At 36.3% G+C, this 15714-nt stretch overlaps 5 protein-coding genes across 5 annotated transcripts; all 5 read left to right on the top strand.

Moving 5' to 3' along the window:
- Positions 1-2390: 2390 nt before the first annotated feature.
- On the top strand, positions 2391-6788 carry LOC121529676. The gene is made up of 3 exons (XM_041818654.1): positions 2391-2475; positions 6029-6193; positions 6375-6788. The coding sequence occupies exons 1-3, from the start codon at positions 2415-2417 to the stop codon at positions 6566-6568; spliced, it is 420 nt and encodes a 139-aa protein (XP_041674588.1). The 5' UTR covers positions 2391-2414; the 3' UTR covers positions 6569-6788.
- Positions 2400-3126, top strand: LOC108115550. The gene is made up of 2 exons (XM_017227057.2): positions 2400-2674; positions 2928-3126. Exons 1-2 carry the CDS (start codon positions 2518-2520, stop codon positions 3122-3124), a joined length of 354 nt encoding a protein of 117 aa, XP_017082546.2. The 5' UTR covers positions 2400-2517; the 3' UTR covers positions 3125-3126.
- An 857-nt stretch (positions 6789-7645) lies between the features above and the next one.
- On the top strand, positions 7646-10045 carry LOC108115548. The gene is made up of 3 exons (XM_017227053.2): positions 7646-7787; positions 7845-8018; positions 9679-10045. The coding sequence occupies exons 1-3, from the start codon at positions 7727-7729 to the stop codon at positions 9885-9887; spliced, it is 444 nt and encodes a 147-aa protein (XP_017082542.2). The 5' UTR covers positions 7646-7726; the 3' UTR covers positions 9888-10045.
- Positions 10046-10555: 510 nt separating this feature from the next.
- Positions 10556-12582, top strand: LOC108115430. The gene is made up of 3 exons (XM_017226867.2): positions 10556-11018; positions 11188-11361; positions 12075-12582. Exons 1-3 carry the CDS (start codon positions 10967-10969, stop codon positions 12290-12292), a joined length of 444 nt encoding a protein of 147 aa, XP_017082356.1. The 5' UTR covers positions 10556-10966; the 3' UTR covers positions 12293-12582.
- A 209-nt stretch (positions 12583-12791) lies between these two features.
- On the top strand, positions 12792-14352 carry LOC108115458. The gene is made up of 3 exons (XM_017226910.2): positions 12792-13094; positions 13546-13704; positions 13775-14352. The coding sequence occupies exons 1-3, from the start codon at positions 13031-13033 to the stop codon at positions 13996-13998; spliced, it is 447 nt and encodes a 148-aa protein (XP_017082399.2). The 5' UTR covers positions 12792-13030; the 3' UTR covers positions 13999-14352.
- The last annotated feature ends 1362 nt before the right edge of the window (positions 14353-15714 follow it).

Here is a 15714-nt window from a genome sequence, read left to right as displayed (position 1 = left end):
CAGTCATCAAATAATAATAACAAAATTCGAAATGCAGTTCAATGACTCAGAGTCAGAGTCTGAATCTCGCCTGGGAGTCTGAAACACCTGGGATCTAATTAGTATGTGCACCCACACGATGAGCCGAAATTTGTATGTCCATGACAAAAATTCCCCCTCTTTTCTTCAAAAGCGGAAAGCGGGATTTATGTATGTCTGCCTACTTAATTACACATAATTGGGTTCAATTTCATTTGCAAGTCAAGTTACATTCATCCGTCTACCCTTCGAAATCGAGTTTTTAAAGTGTTAAATGCAGTTCAGCAAAGTTCAAGAAACTCCAGACGAGAGATCGGAATAATCGGAAACTGTGCAAGCTGAGAGATCTCAAGACACTCCACCCCCGCTTGCCCAATTAACCCAAACTCATTTAGCATAATTAAGGAAATTAACCAATTGAAGAAAATAGAAATTTGTGGGAAACTCGTATAACCGAGTGTCTAGAGGGGGAAAAACAAAAAGCGATAATTGAAAGTTCATGGAAAAAGAAATGAAAATAGTTAACTTAACCACAGAAATAGTGATAATTAATATAATTTTAAGATTAGACCTAGAGGAAAGTACTACTACTACTAGTCGATTACTATATGACCTATAAAAATACCAAAAGAAATGTGACAACTGCAGAGAGCGTTCATGTGCTGATGATTCATGATGAGTTTTAAGCTTAAAACAAAAATAATAACTTTTGGAATTTTATTCACATTTTTATTATATATTTTTTTTTATTCACATTTTTATTATATATTTTTTTAAATTTTTTTTATATATTTTTTTTATTATATTTTTTTTTTTTTATTATATATTTTAAATTTATAATCCATTGATATGAGCTGAGCTCTATAACGCTGGGCATCAGCTCACAGAAGGTCTCAGGCCGTCGTACCCTAAAGTTCTACTTAAAATATATTCCAAAAATAATATTCCAACGCGATAATGGTGTCCAGCGTAAAACTGATCTTAGCTCTTAGCGTTCTGGCTACTTTTGCTTGCACTGGTATTAAATCAAGGACTATTAACTAATAGTTAACCTACAATGTGTATTATTTTTCCTGCAGGGTATGCGATTAGATGTCATAGGTGCACCCCCGACGAGGATCCCAATTGTGGACAGAATAAAAGTTTCATTGTGGATTGCACCGAACATTTAAAATCCAATATTCTTGGTTCAGCTTTACTATTTTTTACCGAACCTCCAACCAGTTGCCTTAAGATATCCTACATTGGTAAGTAAGACAAATCTCTCCCCCTTTTGGTAGTTACTTACTTAACTTATTAAAAGTCAATTGTAAATTGCCTTTGATGCCTTATCGGCTATTAATAAAACTCTTTTATCTATATATCAAAGTTAATCTAGTTAGGTAAATATTCGATTTACTAACTGGTTAAGTAATCCCTGTTACTCTCGCTCAACTCGCTCTTTCTAATCCAAGCACTTTGCTTCCATTCTAGAAAATGGAAAAACGTTAACCACAAGGGGCTGCAAAACGGCAATTGATGCGTGCGCTATAATAACTAAAACAGTCTACCCGGTCCCAGTGAACTGCGACTACTGCAAAGAAGACGAGTGCAACGGATCCTCCTCTATGGTCCCCATCGCAGGAACTATCCTGTTCTTCTTCGGTGTGGCTCGTCTGCTGGCCTAGAACTTCACTACCTGGAAAATTGGTGGTTTTCATAAATCTCCTTTTGTAAAAACTTTCCTTTTTTATTTTAACTTAAGGAAAGCGTAAAAATTCAAGAAACTTCTTTTTAGCTTCACTACAACCCAGGCAAACGGCAGAAACGGATATGCGTCACTCATTAGGAGTTTTCCTTATCACAAATTGTATTTGCAGAATCTGAAACACATAGAATAACCCAAATGAATAATCAGCAATTATAAAATCTTTAAATAAAGTACTTAATCAAACATATTTTTATTGTGGATACTTCAAGTTTCTTGGCTTAGTCGGAGACTCGAAAATTTCGGCGAGAATTCTTTATATTTCTGTATTCTTGATCACAGAATTAGTTACAAATAATACATTCTAACATTAGAGCAGAGACAGGGCTATAGATTTTCTAGTCATACATTAAAGGCGCTTAAAAATTACAAAATGAATCTACAGAGAGCATTCATGTGTTGATAATCCATGAAGATCTTAAATATAAAACAAAAAACATTAACTTATGGAATTTCATTCACATTTTATTTATATATTTTTAAAGCTCTTTTCCGGAATAAATCGTTTTTGATAATCCACATTTCAATGAGTCTATTGAAGTGAAGAAAGCTCTATAACGCTGAGCATCAGCTGACAGAAGGTCTTCAGGCCGTCGTACCCTAAAGTTCTACTTAAAATATATTCCAAAAATAATATTCAAACGCGATAATGGTGTCCAGCGTAAAACTGATCTTAGCTCTTAGCGTTCTGGCTACTTTTGCTTGCACTGGTAAAAAATCAAAGGTTGTTAACTAACCGAGTTAATCAACAAATGTGTATTATTTTTCCTGCAGGGTATGCGATTAAATGTCATAGTTGTACCCGTGAGAACGGTTGTGGACAGGATAAAAGATTCGTTGTGGATTGCAACGAATATTCACCCACTAGCGATCCTACAACTAGTTGCTACAAGATATCCTTCACTGGTGGTAAGTAAGACAATTGTCAGCCAAGTACATCCTTTGGAAAATGCTAGTGTAGTAAGTTGACTTTTATCACTCATTAGCAGTTGGTTTTAAAAAGATCGATTGATCCGTTTCCTCAACATATGTATGTTAGATATGTTAATTATATGATTATATGAGTAAGATTATGTTAATCTAGTTAAGTCAATATTCTATTTATTAACTAGTTAAGTAATCCTTGTCTCTCGCTCTACTCGGTCTTTCTAATTCTTTTCAGAAAGTGGAAAAACTATGATACTCGAGGCGGGCTGCAAATCGGTAATTGATGCGTGCGGTATTATAACTAAAAAAGTTTGGCCGATCCCAGTAAACTGCGCCTATTGCAACGAGGACGAGTGCAACGGATCCTCCTCTATGGTCCCCATCGCCGGCACTATCTTGCTCTTCTTCGGTGTGGCTCGTCTGCTGGCGTAGAACTTCACTTTCAATTCAATTCAAGAAGATTCTTTTTAAGTTTAATAGAATGTTGAAAAATGTACATAGGTATTCTTATCACAAATAAATAATCAGCATTTGTAAAAAATAAGAAAATCTGTAAATAAAGTACCTAATCATTTCCTGTATTAAGTAACGACTATGTCTTTTTATAGTTGGTACTTCTAGTTTCTTGGTTTTGTCAGAGATTCGAAAAATTCGGCAAAAGTTCTTGATATTTTTGTATTCTTAATCACAGAAATAGTGACAAATGTTAAATTTTAAAAATAGACCTAGAAACAAGGCTATATATTTACTAGTCGTATACTAAATGCCCTTAAATAATTACAAAATTAATCTGCAGAAGACATTCATGTGTTGATAAGTATGATGATCTTTAATTTTATATTTTTAAAAGCTCTTTTCGGGAATAAAACATTTTTGAAATTCCACATAATAATGAGTCCATTGATATGAGCTGAGCTCTATAACGCTGAGCATCAGCTCACAGAAGGTCTCTAGGCGTCGTAGCCTAAAGTTCTACTTTAAAAATATTCCAAAAATAATATTCCAACGCGATAATGGTGTCCAGTGTAAAACTGATCTTAGCTCTTAGCGTACTCGCTCTTTTTGCTTGCACTGGTAAAAAATCAAAGGTTGTTAACTAACCGAGTTAATCTACAAATGTGTATTATTTTTCATGCAGGGTATGCGATTAAATGTCATAGTTGTACCAGTGAGAACGGTTGTGGACAGGATAAAAGATTCGTTGTGGATTGCATCAAAAATTTTCAATCCAGTGCTCTATATTACACCGAACCTCCAACCAGTTGCATTAAGATATCCTACATTGGTAAGTAAGACAAATCTCCCCCGCTTTTGGGAGTTGCTTCTGTAAAATGTTAGTGTAATTTATCATTATATTTATTAAGAGTCAATTGTTAAGTGCCTTTGTTGCCTTTTTGAATAATATAACTTAATAGAACTCTTTTATCTGTATATCAAAGTTAATCTAGTTAGCTAAATATTCGATTTACTAACTGGTTAAATAATCCCTGTTACTCTCGCTCAACTCGCTCTTTCTAAGCTCTTTGCTTCCATTTTAGAAAATGGAATAACATGGACCATGAGGAGCTGCAATTCGACAATTTGGCCGTGCAGTATGGTAACTAAAGCAGTCTACCCGATCCCATTAAACTGCGCCTACTGCAACGAGGACGAGTGCAACGGATCCTCCTCTATGGTCCCCATCGGCGGCACTATCTTGCTCTTCTTCGGTGTGGCTCGTCTGCTGGCGTAGAACTTCACTTTCAATTCAATTCAAGAAGATTCTTTTTAAGTTTAATAGAATGTTGAAAAATGTACATAGGTATTCTTATCACAAATGGTATTTTCAGAAACTGAAACGCAAAGAGTTACCCAAATAAATAATCAGCATTTGTAAAAAATAAGAAAATCTGTAAATAAAGTACCTAATCATTTCCTGTATTAAGTAACGACTATGTCTTTTTATAGTTGGTACTTCTAGTTTCTTGGTTTTGTCAGAGATTCGAAAAATTCGGCAAAAATTCTTGGTATTTATACCCGTTACTCGTAGAGTAAGATGGTATACTAGATTTGTTGAAAAGTATGTAACAGGTAGAAGGAAGCGTTTCCGACCCTATAAAGTATATATATTCTTGATCAGGATGAATAGCGAAGACGAATGAGCCATGTCCGTCTGTCTGTCCGTCTGTCCGTATGAACGCTGAGATCTCAGGAACTATAAAAGATACAAAATTGAGATTAACCATGAAGATTCTTGAGGTCCCTATGCAGCGCAAGTTTATTACAGCATCCTGCCACGCCCACTCGAATGCCCACAAATCGCAAAAAACTAAAATTGCTAAAATCTCAGGAACTGTTGGAGCTAGAAAGTTGAAATTCAGAAAGTATAATCTTTAGATGCAAGCGCATCTTATAGTGGTACTACTATCCGGCCACACCCACCCATCGGATTTTCTAGACAAGCTAATATCTCGGTAACTCGGATCAAGCCACGCCCACTCTAACGCCCACAAAACCCGAAAAACCAAAAATGCAAAAATCTTAAAAACTATAAGAGCTACACAATTTTGCTTAGGAACACGTATTTAAAAGATGCCTCTGCAACTTGCCACGAAGTTGCATCCGGCCACGCCCACTCTAACGCCCGCAAACCGCGAAAAACTGTGGCGTCTATAATAATATTATGAATACCTTCGTTTGACCTTGTATAACTTATTTCGGTTAATATCTATCGATTTACCAAAAAGTTTTTAAATCGGAACATTATTTCGCTATTTATAAAGAAATTAAGGTTATAAGGCCTCACATTCCTCTGACAATAGGTGGCGCCTTGTGAATTTCCAATAGCAAAATTAATATTTTAAAATTGTGTAAAACAGTAACGGGTATCTTATAGTCGCGGCACTCGACTATATCGTTTCCTCTTGTTTCGTATTCTTAATCACAGAAATAGTGGCAAAGATTAAATTTTAAAAATAGACCTAGAGACAAGGCTATATATTTACTAGTCGTATACTAAATGCCCTTAAATAATTACAAAATTAATCTACAGAAGGCATTCATGTGTTGATAAGTCATGACGATCTTTAATTTTATATTTTTAAAAGCTCTTTTCGGGAATAAAACATTTTTGATATTCCACATAATAATGAGTCCATTGATATGAGCTGAGCTCAATAACGCTGAGCATCAGCTCACAGAAGGTCTCTAGGCGTCGTAGCCTAAAGTTCTACTTTAAAAATATTCCAAAAAATATTGACAAATGGTCCAGCGTAAACGATAGCTCGTTCGGCACTTTCTGCACTCAAGGACTATTAATTAATAGTTATACTACAATGTGTATTATTATTCCTGCAGGGTATGCGATTAGATGTCATTATTGCACCTCTGTAGATTCCGATTGTGGAAGGAATAAAAGCTTCATTGTGGATTGCACCGAAGGTTACAAATCCAGTTTGCTTGGCTCGATATTCTTAGCTGTCACAGAAACTCCAACCAGTTGCCAGAAGATTTCCTACACTAGTAAGTAAGACAATTCTCACCCAGAAACAATTTATATTATTGACTATTGATGGAACTTTTTTATCTATATATCTAAGTTAATCTAGTTAGGTAAATATTCGATTTACTAACTGGTTAAGTAATCCCTGTTACTCTCGCTCAACTCGCTCTTTCTAATCCAAGCACTTTGCTTCCATTTTAGAAAATGGGAAAACGGTAAACGCGAGGGGCTGCAAAACGGCAATTGATGCGTGCGCTATAGTAACTAAAAAAGTCTACCCGATCCCAGTAAACTGCGCCTACTGTAACGAGAACGAGTGCAACGAATCCTTCACTACGGTCCCCATCGCCGGAACTATCCTGTTCTTTTTCGGTGTGGCTCGTCTGCTGGCCTAGAACTTCACTAGCTGGAAAATTGGTGGTATTCATAAATCTCCTTTTGTGAAAACTTTCCTTTCTTATTTTAACTTAAGGAAAGCGTACAAAATTCAATAAGATTATTTTTGGCTTTAATACAACCCAGGCAAACGGCAGAAACGGATATGCGTCACTCATAAAGAGTTATCCTTATCACAAATTGTGCAAAATAATCAGCATTTCTAAAAAATTAAAAAAATATTTCAAATAAAAGGCAAAGCATTCAATGATCGATCAATGACTATAAATTTTTCGCTAACACTCTAGTAATTCGAACAAACTTTCAATGTTCGATCAATGACTAAACTATTTAAGAACTTTTTTTCTCACAAAGTTTATAAAATAAAGTTGAACGCGGTAAATTGGTCAGTGAACAGTGACTAAGATGCAGCTTTTGCAGATATGCGTTTCATCACTTAAAAGCAGCTAAATCAATGGGGCCCAAGTTACAAGAAAGTTAACAAATGTCGGGGGGTGACAGCTCAGAACGTTGTTAATTGCTGAAATTTGCGAAACAATGAGAATGAGTGAAATATTCGAATGTATTTCAAACTGCGCATTAGAATCAAACAGGTAACTGGCTTGAAAACGATGACGATAGCAGGCTCTTAAGACGAACTCTTCATTAAAAATAGGCTTGACATAGATATAAACTGCTTACATAATACCCCTAAAATAATAATAAAAGAGAAAAAAAACTCATTTTCGGCAATATTTGTGGGAGCGTCGGAATTGTCTTCAACAGCGTGCCAAGCCAGAAAACAAAAATAAATAACAAACCAAAAACGGCTGACATCACCCCAAACAAGTCGGCAAAAATTCTTGATATTTATGTATATATATATATGCGCCTCGTTTGTGTGTCAAATGTTGCGGCAGCTTCAGCACAAATTCAAATAAAACACAAAATGCAAACACGCAACGCGCACAAAAACCAACTCACTCACGGTCACCCCGAGTGGAAGCTTGATTTTGAGTGAGTGAAAAGGAATGCTGAGTGGAAATACTGAGTGGAATAATGGACAATAGAGCGAACGCTTCGGACGCTAAGATATATCCCACAAACGTTCACCAACCGCCGTGCCGTCAAGGTTTGCTTTAAAAATAATTCCAAGAACTAGTGTGGAAAACGCGAATATGGTGCCGAGTGTAAAACTGATCTTGACCCTTGGCATTTTGGCCACTTTGGCCAGCACGGGTATGAAATCCCCAGGAATAACTCTGCAAATTTGATCTTCAATTTGTTAATTCACAGGGTATGCCATCAAGTGCTTTCAGTGCGATTCTTTAACCACTCCCAAGTGCGGCAAGGATATAAAGTCCGATGACAATCTGATTTTGGATTGCACCAGGATAGCTCCTCCTCGATTCCTCCAGAACTTCTTCCCAGTTCGCAATGCCACCGGCTGCATGAAGCAGACCATCGATAGTAAGTATTGTGATGGGAATCTCTTTTAACAACCATGATCTTACCATATCGAATGCCCACGCACACACAAAAGCAAAGTTGATCAATTAACTGGGGTTACGGGTTTTTTTCGGAGCGGCGATAACAGAGATTTCACTTTTAGTTTTTAAATTGAGTTAGTTTGGGAAGAAATCTCATGATGGCAACAATTTTCATAACTTTTTGAGAGATATTTACAGATAATTTATGGATCTATTTGGGTACTAAAACATTATTATTTCTACTATAAATATTGGACACTTTATTAATCAAAGTAAAGGCCATAGTGAAAGCGCAAATCAGAAGACTTAACAGTGAAATATTTTTAGAAATATTTTTCAAGATGTATATTACTTTATTGGATGCCTTCCAGTTTGATATGTATTGCATTTCGACAACGAAAGCAGTCTGAAGAGGGCACCGATAAGGGAAATCTTTTCGTATTTTTTTCATTTTGAAACTATCAGTGAAATTGTTTTTCAACAATCTGTATTTTCATGATACTTTCTTACTCTGCTTACACTGATGATTAAGTGAATGTGTTTACAGGCAACCCAACAGAGATTAATCCACGTCCCTCAGCAATATTTTCCACTCATTAAAAATTCATCAAGTGCAGTTTATACAGAAGTACATATTTGAGTTATTTGCTCAGCGTTTTTTTAGACAATTTACTTACTTGATTGCTCAGCTATGGCCAGCCGTAAATATTCTCTGGGGTCTAAATGGTTTTTCGAATGATTACATTGAGAGGTTTCCCGTGAGGAGTATTTATGCTCGGTGACCGCAACATCGTCTCAGGCAATTGTTTTTTATTCGTTCTCAATGTGAAGGGTGTGGCTCTGTAATTAACTGCCTGGCAATTGGCATAATAGTCAGCCCACAGCTAGTCACTAGTATTCTAAATTGCAGCTAACAGGAGTGAAAAATTTTTTATAAAGCCTTATATACGTAATGGCAAATTAATTGTGGGTTGTTGAGTCGCCTGACACTTTCAAGATACTAAAGATAATTAATTAATTAATAAAGAGTAATTGAAGAATATATATTGAGAGAAGAAGCTAAATGCAAGTGATATTTATTGCTTTATTGAGAAGAAAAAAAATTTCCTTGCATTATTTTGTGTTATTTCGATTTCTAATTTTTTATTTTCTCAAAACAAACACATAGATTAATCTAAAAACTTGTAATTTCCATTCATAAGTTACACAAATTTTCCCTAAAAATATTAATTACCCATGTATTAAATAAAGCTCCCCTTAATCTTATAAAGCAACCAAAAAAACATAATAGAAATCGCTCTGTTTTTCTACATATAAAGATTTCCATTTTACTGATCAGCAAAAAATCAAAGAAAGATGATTGTTTTATGAAAAAACACTTGTGGAAGTCAAAATTCAAAATAATTTTGAAAATCCACACACAAATAGAATCAAAAGTCTCAGCACGTACAAAAGTCAGAGCATGAGAGAAGCTGAAAATGAGAATTTTGGAATGGTCACCACTAAATTTATTTCCGTACTCATCGGTATGCAAAGCGCAATTTAATGTCGTAATTTCTAATGTTAATTGTTAAAAATATTTTTGAGTGGGTTTTGTTTTTCAAGAAATATTAATTTAATGTTAAACCTTCTATTTGCAGTTCCCGGCAACCCCCAGATCGTAAGGTCGTGCTACTTCGGCGACATTGGCAACACGAAGGTCGGATGTCAGACCGATCCTAACCTGACGACCAGCAAGCTGCTGGGCTGCGAGGTCTGCACCAAGGACGAGTGCAATGGATCCTCCTCCCTGGCCCCCATCGCCGGAGTTATCCTTCTGTTCTTCGGAGTGGCTCGTCTGTTGGCCTAAGCTAGTAGTTGTTTTTGTTGTTGTTGTACTGCTGTTCCAACCCAGCCATATCGAGCATGCTTTTAATAAGGCTTCAGTCACTCTTAAACCGCCTTTCATTGTTAAGCACCTTTTAAGCATTTTTTGTCCACAATAAAAATCACTTTATTTATTTTAAATTGACCTTTTTCATTTAAAAGGAATTTGATTGTTATTGATTTAATTAATTGTCAGTTTTTATTGATAAAAAAGGGGGGAGTTGGAAAGGGGAAGAACACATGCGTGCCTGGGCACACTTAAAGAATTTTCCCCACCCACAATACGTCTCTTCTGGTGCTCTCTTTTCAGTTACCTTCTGGAACTCTCTTGGCTGACGATTATAGAACAGCCGGAAAAGCTGAAAAGTTCTCTCTGTGTGATTTTGCTCGTGTCTTGACCATCACACTCCCAGTTTTCCTTGCCCCAGCCACCTCCAACATGCCAGCCATAAATTCAGCGCCAAATCTCCACTCAGTTGATGTTACTCACAAACACAAAATGTTCATTAAAATTAGACAAATTAAAAACGCCGAGCGATGACGCCAGGCGAAAGGCCATAAAGTGTTTTCCTCGCAGCAAAAAAAGAAGAGAGCGTAAACCTAAAAGAAAAAAGAGAAATACGGCAAGGAGTTGAATTTGGAAAATGCTTTTGGCATTCTTTTAGTTCGATTTCGTGTGCGGACGTCGACTGTCAGACGGCTCCAAGAATTTAGCCGGGAAATCGGGGAAAATCACCAACAACAACAAAAAAAAAACAAGAATCACGGGAAAATTGGCAACGCGTGTTTACATTTTAATTTCCTTACGTGCTAAGACCCAAATAAATATGTAAAAGTCATTTATAGGAAAAGCAAAAACACATATCTTGCTATTGAAAGTATATACTATAGCCAACGGATATATGATTTATATTTAAATCTCGTGCGGATTGTTCCAATAACGTTTAGAAGAGTTAAAAATAAGCCAGCTACTTGAATTATTTTCCATAAAAACATCAAATAAAACAAAAATCCAAACATAATCGTAAACGAGGAAAAGAAACGATTTTCTTCAAATCAACAATGCGGCAATATTTACTTTTGTTTGGCGCGCTCATCTCGCTGCTGGCCTCAGGTTTGTTATTGTTCTGTTTGGATTTGGTTTTGAATTTGGATTTGCTTTTCGTTTTCGTTCTTTTGTGTTTTAAGTTTTGTGTTTGCCAATCGGCTGTCCCCCATCTGATCTCTGTTCTGACATAAATAAAACGAATTTTTGGTCTCTTTCATCTCCACAATGCCATTAGCTTACGCCATCAAGTGCTATGCCTGCGAATCTGTCTACGAGGCAAGTTGTGGCGAGGACTTCGAAGTCGAGAACCATTTCAAATACGACTGCGCCTTCATTGCCCCGCCGCGGTTTTTGGAGAATGACCTGCTCAGCCCGAATGCCACGGCCTGCTTGAAAAGGGTATTCAAAGGTAAGGTATAGTGCTAGACATTCTCAAAGAAATAGTTAAAGATTAGTCTGATCAGTAACCATAAAGAAGGACTAAAATGAAACACTTATCAATATTCCTAGAAAACGAAACACTTGAGAGTTAGTACTAAACCAATAATATTCTAAGGCCTTTATACATTTGTCTGATATTTGCAGGCCTGAGAATTTCTAAGATAAATAAAAGAAAAACACTTTCGATAGTTGTTGGCAAAAATGTGTATGTTTAGTGGCATTTTTAAAGTGATTTATGGCATTTCCATTGCTCATCAAGTAATGAGCAGTTTTAAAGCAAACACTTAAAAGATTTATTTAATTTAAAAACAAGTATTTCAGTGTGCTTTAAGGCATGTAAAGACGTTTGTCAAGATTTTTGATTCACATTTCGCTGACACATCATATATCATCAGATATCAAAGCAGTTTGGGTTCAATAAACAGCAAGCAAAAAATTAACAAAAAAATCCAAGTCGTTGCAGTCTCAAGTTGTTATTCATTTTTCGAGAAATACTTTACCGAATTATTTATGACGCAAATCAGAAAAATACAATTATTAATTATCTGAGATCTTATTTCAGACATATAGATATCTTGGTCTCCAAGACAATACGTATAAGCCCATTAAAACTCGAATATATTCTTTGTTTTCTTGAAAATCAGCCTGAAAGTAGACTAAAGAAATGTTTCGTTTCCTCAGAAAACGGCGTGCGTAAGATCGTCAGGGGCTGCTACTTTGGCGAGGTGAATGCCACCGATACGTGGTGCAAAATGGATCCCACACTGACGGCAGTGCAGAATGCCAGTTGTTATGTCTGCGACAACGAGAATTACTGCAATGGAGCGGAAAGTCCAGTGGATAAATGGAAAATCTTCGGCAGCCTGCTAATGTTTCTCTTGGCATCTCAGCTACTATGAAATGACAGGAAGACGAGGCAGTGGAAATGTGGGCCAAGAAATGCACAATAAAAGGCAAAATAACTTAAGTAAATCTAGTTCAATTAAGATGTATTCCCAAAGGCCCAGAACTACTATTTACCAAAGCCCATAAAGCACACACAATCTAGTCAAAACTACCCCACAGTAATAATGATCAATCAACGGTAAACAGGGCGTATGAGTAACATCAACAGATATGAGCCGAAAAGCTGGCAAACATATTTCGAACGATCTAAATACAAACTAATAAAAACTAATTTTACACAGAATGCCAAATTGTTTATTTGTTCAAATGCCACTAATGAACTTTTGCCTGAAATAAATGGATAGCCGCGGGTGATGAGCAGGGGCAGGGGGCAGGGGCAGGGCACAATGTCAACAGGCGCGTTTGGCCAGGAAAATGCCAACGAAGGAGAAGTGAAAATCTGTTATGAAAATCAAATTCACATTCTGAATGCGATTGTTCGCTCATTCAGTTCAGTTTCAGTTTAGTTCAGTCGCGTGTGTGCAACGCTTCGAGTCGGTAATCGGTGGTGGTCGTTGGTCGGTGGTCGGCAGTTCGTGGCTATATAGCTGGTCTATCATGTGATTAAAATCGGTCCGGCAGCTAAGAAGACAACATCTGTATTCGCGCACGTATCGGCATCGCTATAGCTATAGCTATTGACTCACCGCGACCGCCGGACAGTGGCATCAACTGTTTTCGCGGGCGGTACGATGGCGATGATGGCACTGCGTGCGCTTGCCGCGCTCGTTCTCCTCGTCACGCTGGCCAGCCCAGGTGAGCTTACCGACAGCAACTGAACCTCTTTCTGTACAGAAAATTATTTTCATATTTAATATTGCTATAAAAAAATGTTTTTCAAAGAAGTGAGAACAATAAATTCTAATCCTTTTCTTAAATATAAATCTTATTTCAAAGCAGTAGTAAAAAATATACTTAAAGAGAGCTATACCCGTGAGAGATATTTGCCTTTAAAAACTTAAATATCAACATAAATACGTGATACTTAACTAACTTAATAAAATTTAACAAAAAAAAGTAAAATATTCACCTTCCTTAAGGTCAGAAATGAAGTTTTTTCTATGTAACAAAAAACACACGTTAATATTTGTATACAAAACAGCAACAGCTTTGTATATTTTATACAACTTTTGAATACAATTTCGACCCATTGTTTTCTTTAATGCGTGCTCACGTTGACACACATATTCACGCATGTCGTCATCAGCTTGGCCCATTACCTGCTACGAATGTGATTCCGTCAATAATCCAGGGTGTGGGGAGCAATTTTCCGGCGATGACATATCCACGACGGATTGCGATGTGGTGGCAAATATGCGTGCTCTAGGCCAGGAGGCAACGTGCATCACCAAGTTCCTCGATGGATGTAAGTATGAAAAGAAGGAAAAGAAAGAAGGTCAAGACACACCCCATAATATACCCTGATTTTTTGACAGCGCCTGGAGACACGCGTTTTGTAAGGCGATCCTGTTACTTCGGTGATTCATCGCAAATAGGCTTTACTTGCGATGATGGTCCGGATCCTGTGGTGCCATATATGAGTTTCCTAGGATGCACACTCTGCAACACGGATCTGTGCAATGCGGCATCAGGAAGAGTTGGACTATCTTTGGCCACCACTTTTACGGTATTTGGTCTACTTTTTCTACTTACCAACTAAGGGAAATGCGACGAGCTTAGAAAGGCGATGAATTTCAATGTATCCTATTACCCAATATGTACTCCAGTATTGTATAAGAGATCGATGTATCCATATGGCAAATTAACCAACAGGAGACCCTAGCTGGTATTATTTTTTAAAGTTTTTCTAATTCAAATTATTTTTTACGATGTTTTAAGAAGAGAAGAAACTCAAAGTTGATTTTTGTTTAATTTTCATTTTATTTAATTTTGTTTCCGTTGTTTTTATACATCCACTAAAATGATTTAACATACATATATCTTTATATAATATAATTATTCTTGTTTGATTTAATATAATTTATTGAATAAAATTTACTTGTCTCCTACTTTATCTGCGTGTGTGTTATGTATGTGTGTGTGTGTGTTTGTTTGTATTTGAATTAGGATTTATAAATTACAAAATATGCATAAAATAAATAAAAATAACATTTCAAAATCGATACACACAATCGCTATTTCAATTTTTAATCAATACATTTGCTGATCGTCAAACACATCTATATATAGTATATATATATTTCCAGTTTCTTGTATAAATTATTGTATCTGGGTATATAGATAACACCTTGGTTTATCATCTCTATGGGTCTGAAGCTGCGGATTATATATTCATGTCACTTTCTGGGCTACACATAAATAACATTCAAATATAAATACATGGATATTTATCAAGATATTTCGTATATAACTACACATTGAGAACAATTCAGATAGAAAACAATTTATGTACAAAAGATTTCGTTTGTTTTATTTTGCTTTACCAAATACTGTCCATGATCGGCAGCTGCCCCCCCCCGAGGACTCTCTGAGAGTGCCTCGTCTATAAGGACAGCTGCCTCGTCAATGCCACAAACAATCCTCGCCCAAGCACTCCCCCGACTTAAGCACTATCAACAATTCATATCATCAGTGTGTAAGAATTAGTCAACCAAATATAGTTAAACCTATTGTTTTCAATACGATTCACACTCAGAAACAAATAACAAACTGATTTGCTTTTCTCATATTTTTAGCTTTTCTATGGATCAACTTGTTCAACTATTTGTAGTTGGGTATTTAATGTAGAGTTCGGTTATTTAATGCTGCGTATACACATATACATTGAATCATAGTAACAACAACACAGAGAGTTTGTTTAAAACCTAAAAACTATTCATATTTAGTTTGCTTTTTCCACTGCTGCTCTTTTCCAGACCACAGATTGCAGGTGACTTGGTTCAGGGACTTGGGTTATCCATTGTTCTTGGATGTGGGATTAGGGATTTGTGGAGTACCAGCTCCTCAATGCAATGGCTGTGGAGTGTTTTGCCTGTCATAACTCTGCAATCTGTGATCCCTACTACATAATTTTCGTTGTGGTTCTTCCATTAAATTTTAACAATTCGCTTGAGTAGTGCAACGATCAATAAACCAACGGAATCTGCAGTCGATCAAAGGCAGGTGAGTATTGGGTTAGAGCAAAATGGGAGGAAGCACACCATGTTCTTTTTGTTAAACATAAAAATTGACTAGAAAAATGTGCAAAAATTTTGTGTACGTGCAGTTTTTGAGTGAGGAGAAAGAGGTAAGGTGAGCAAAGAATTTCGTTGGTATTGAAAATGGAATGGAATCTTAAAATAATTATTGATTGTTCTCCGTTTTTGTTTATGCCTACTTATGTAGCCTTCAACTTGTAATACATTTCTTTGTTTTC

Source organism: Drosophila eugracilis, unplaced genomic scaffold, assembly GCF_018153835.1.
Source record: "Drosophila eugracilis isolate 14026-0451.02 unplaced genomic scaffold, ASM1815383v1 contig_1197, whole genome shotgun sequence".
Lineage (NCBI taxonomy): Eukaryota > Metazoa > Arthropoda > Insecta > Diptera > Drosophilidae > Drosophila > Drosophila eugracilis.
This window is presented reverse-complemented; position numbering and strand designations above follow the sequence as displayed.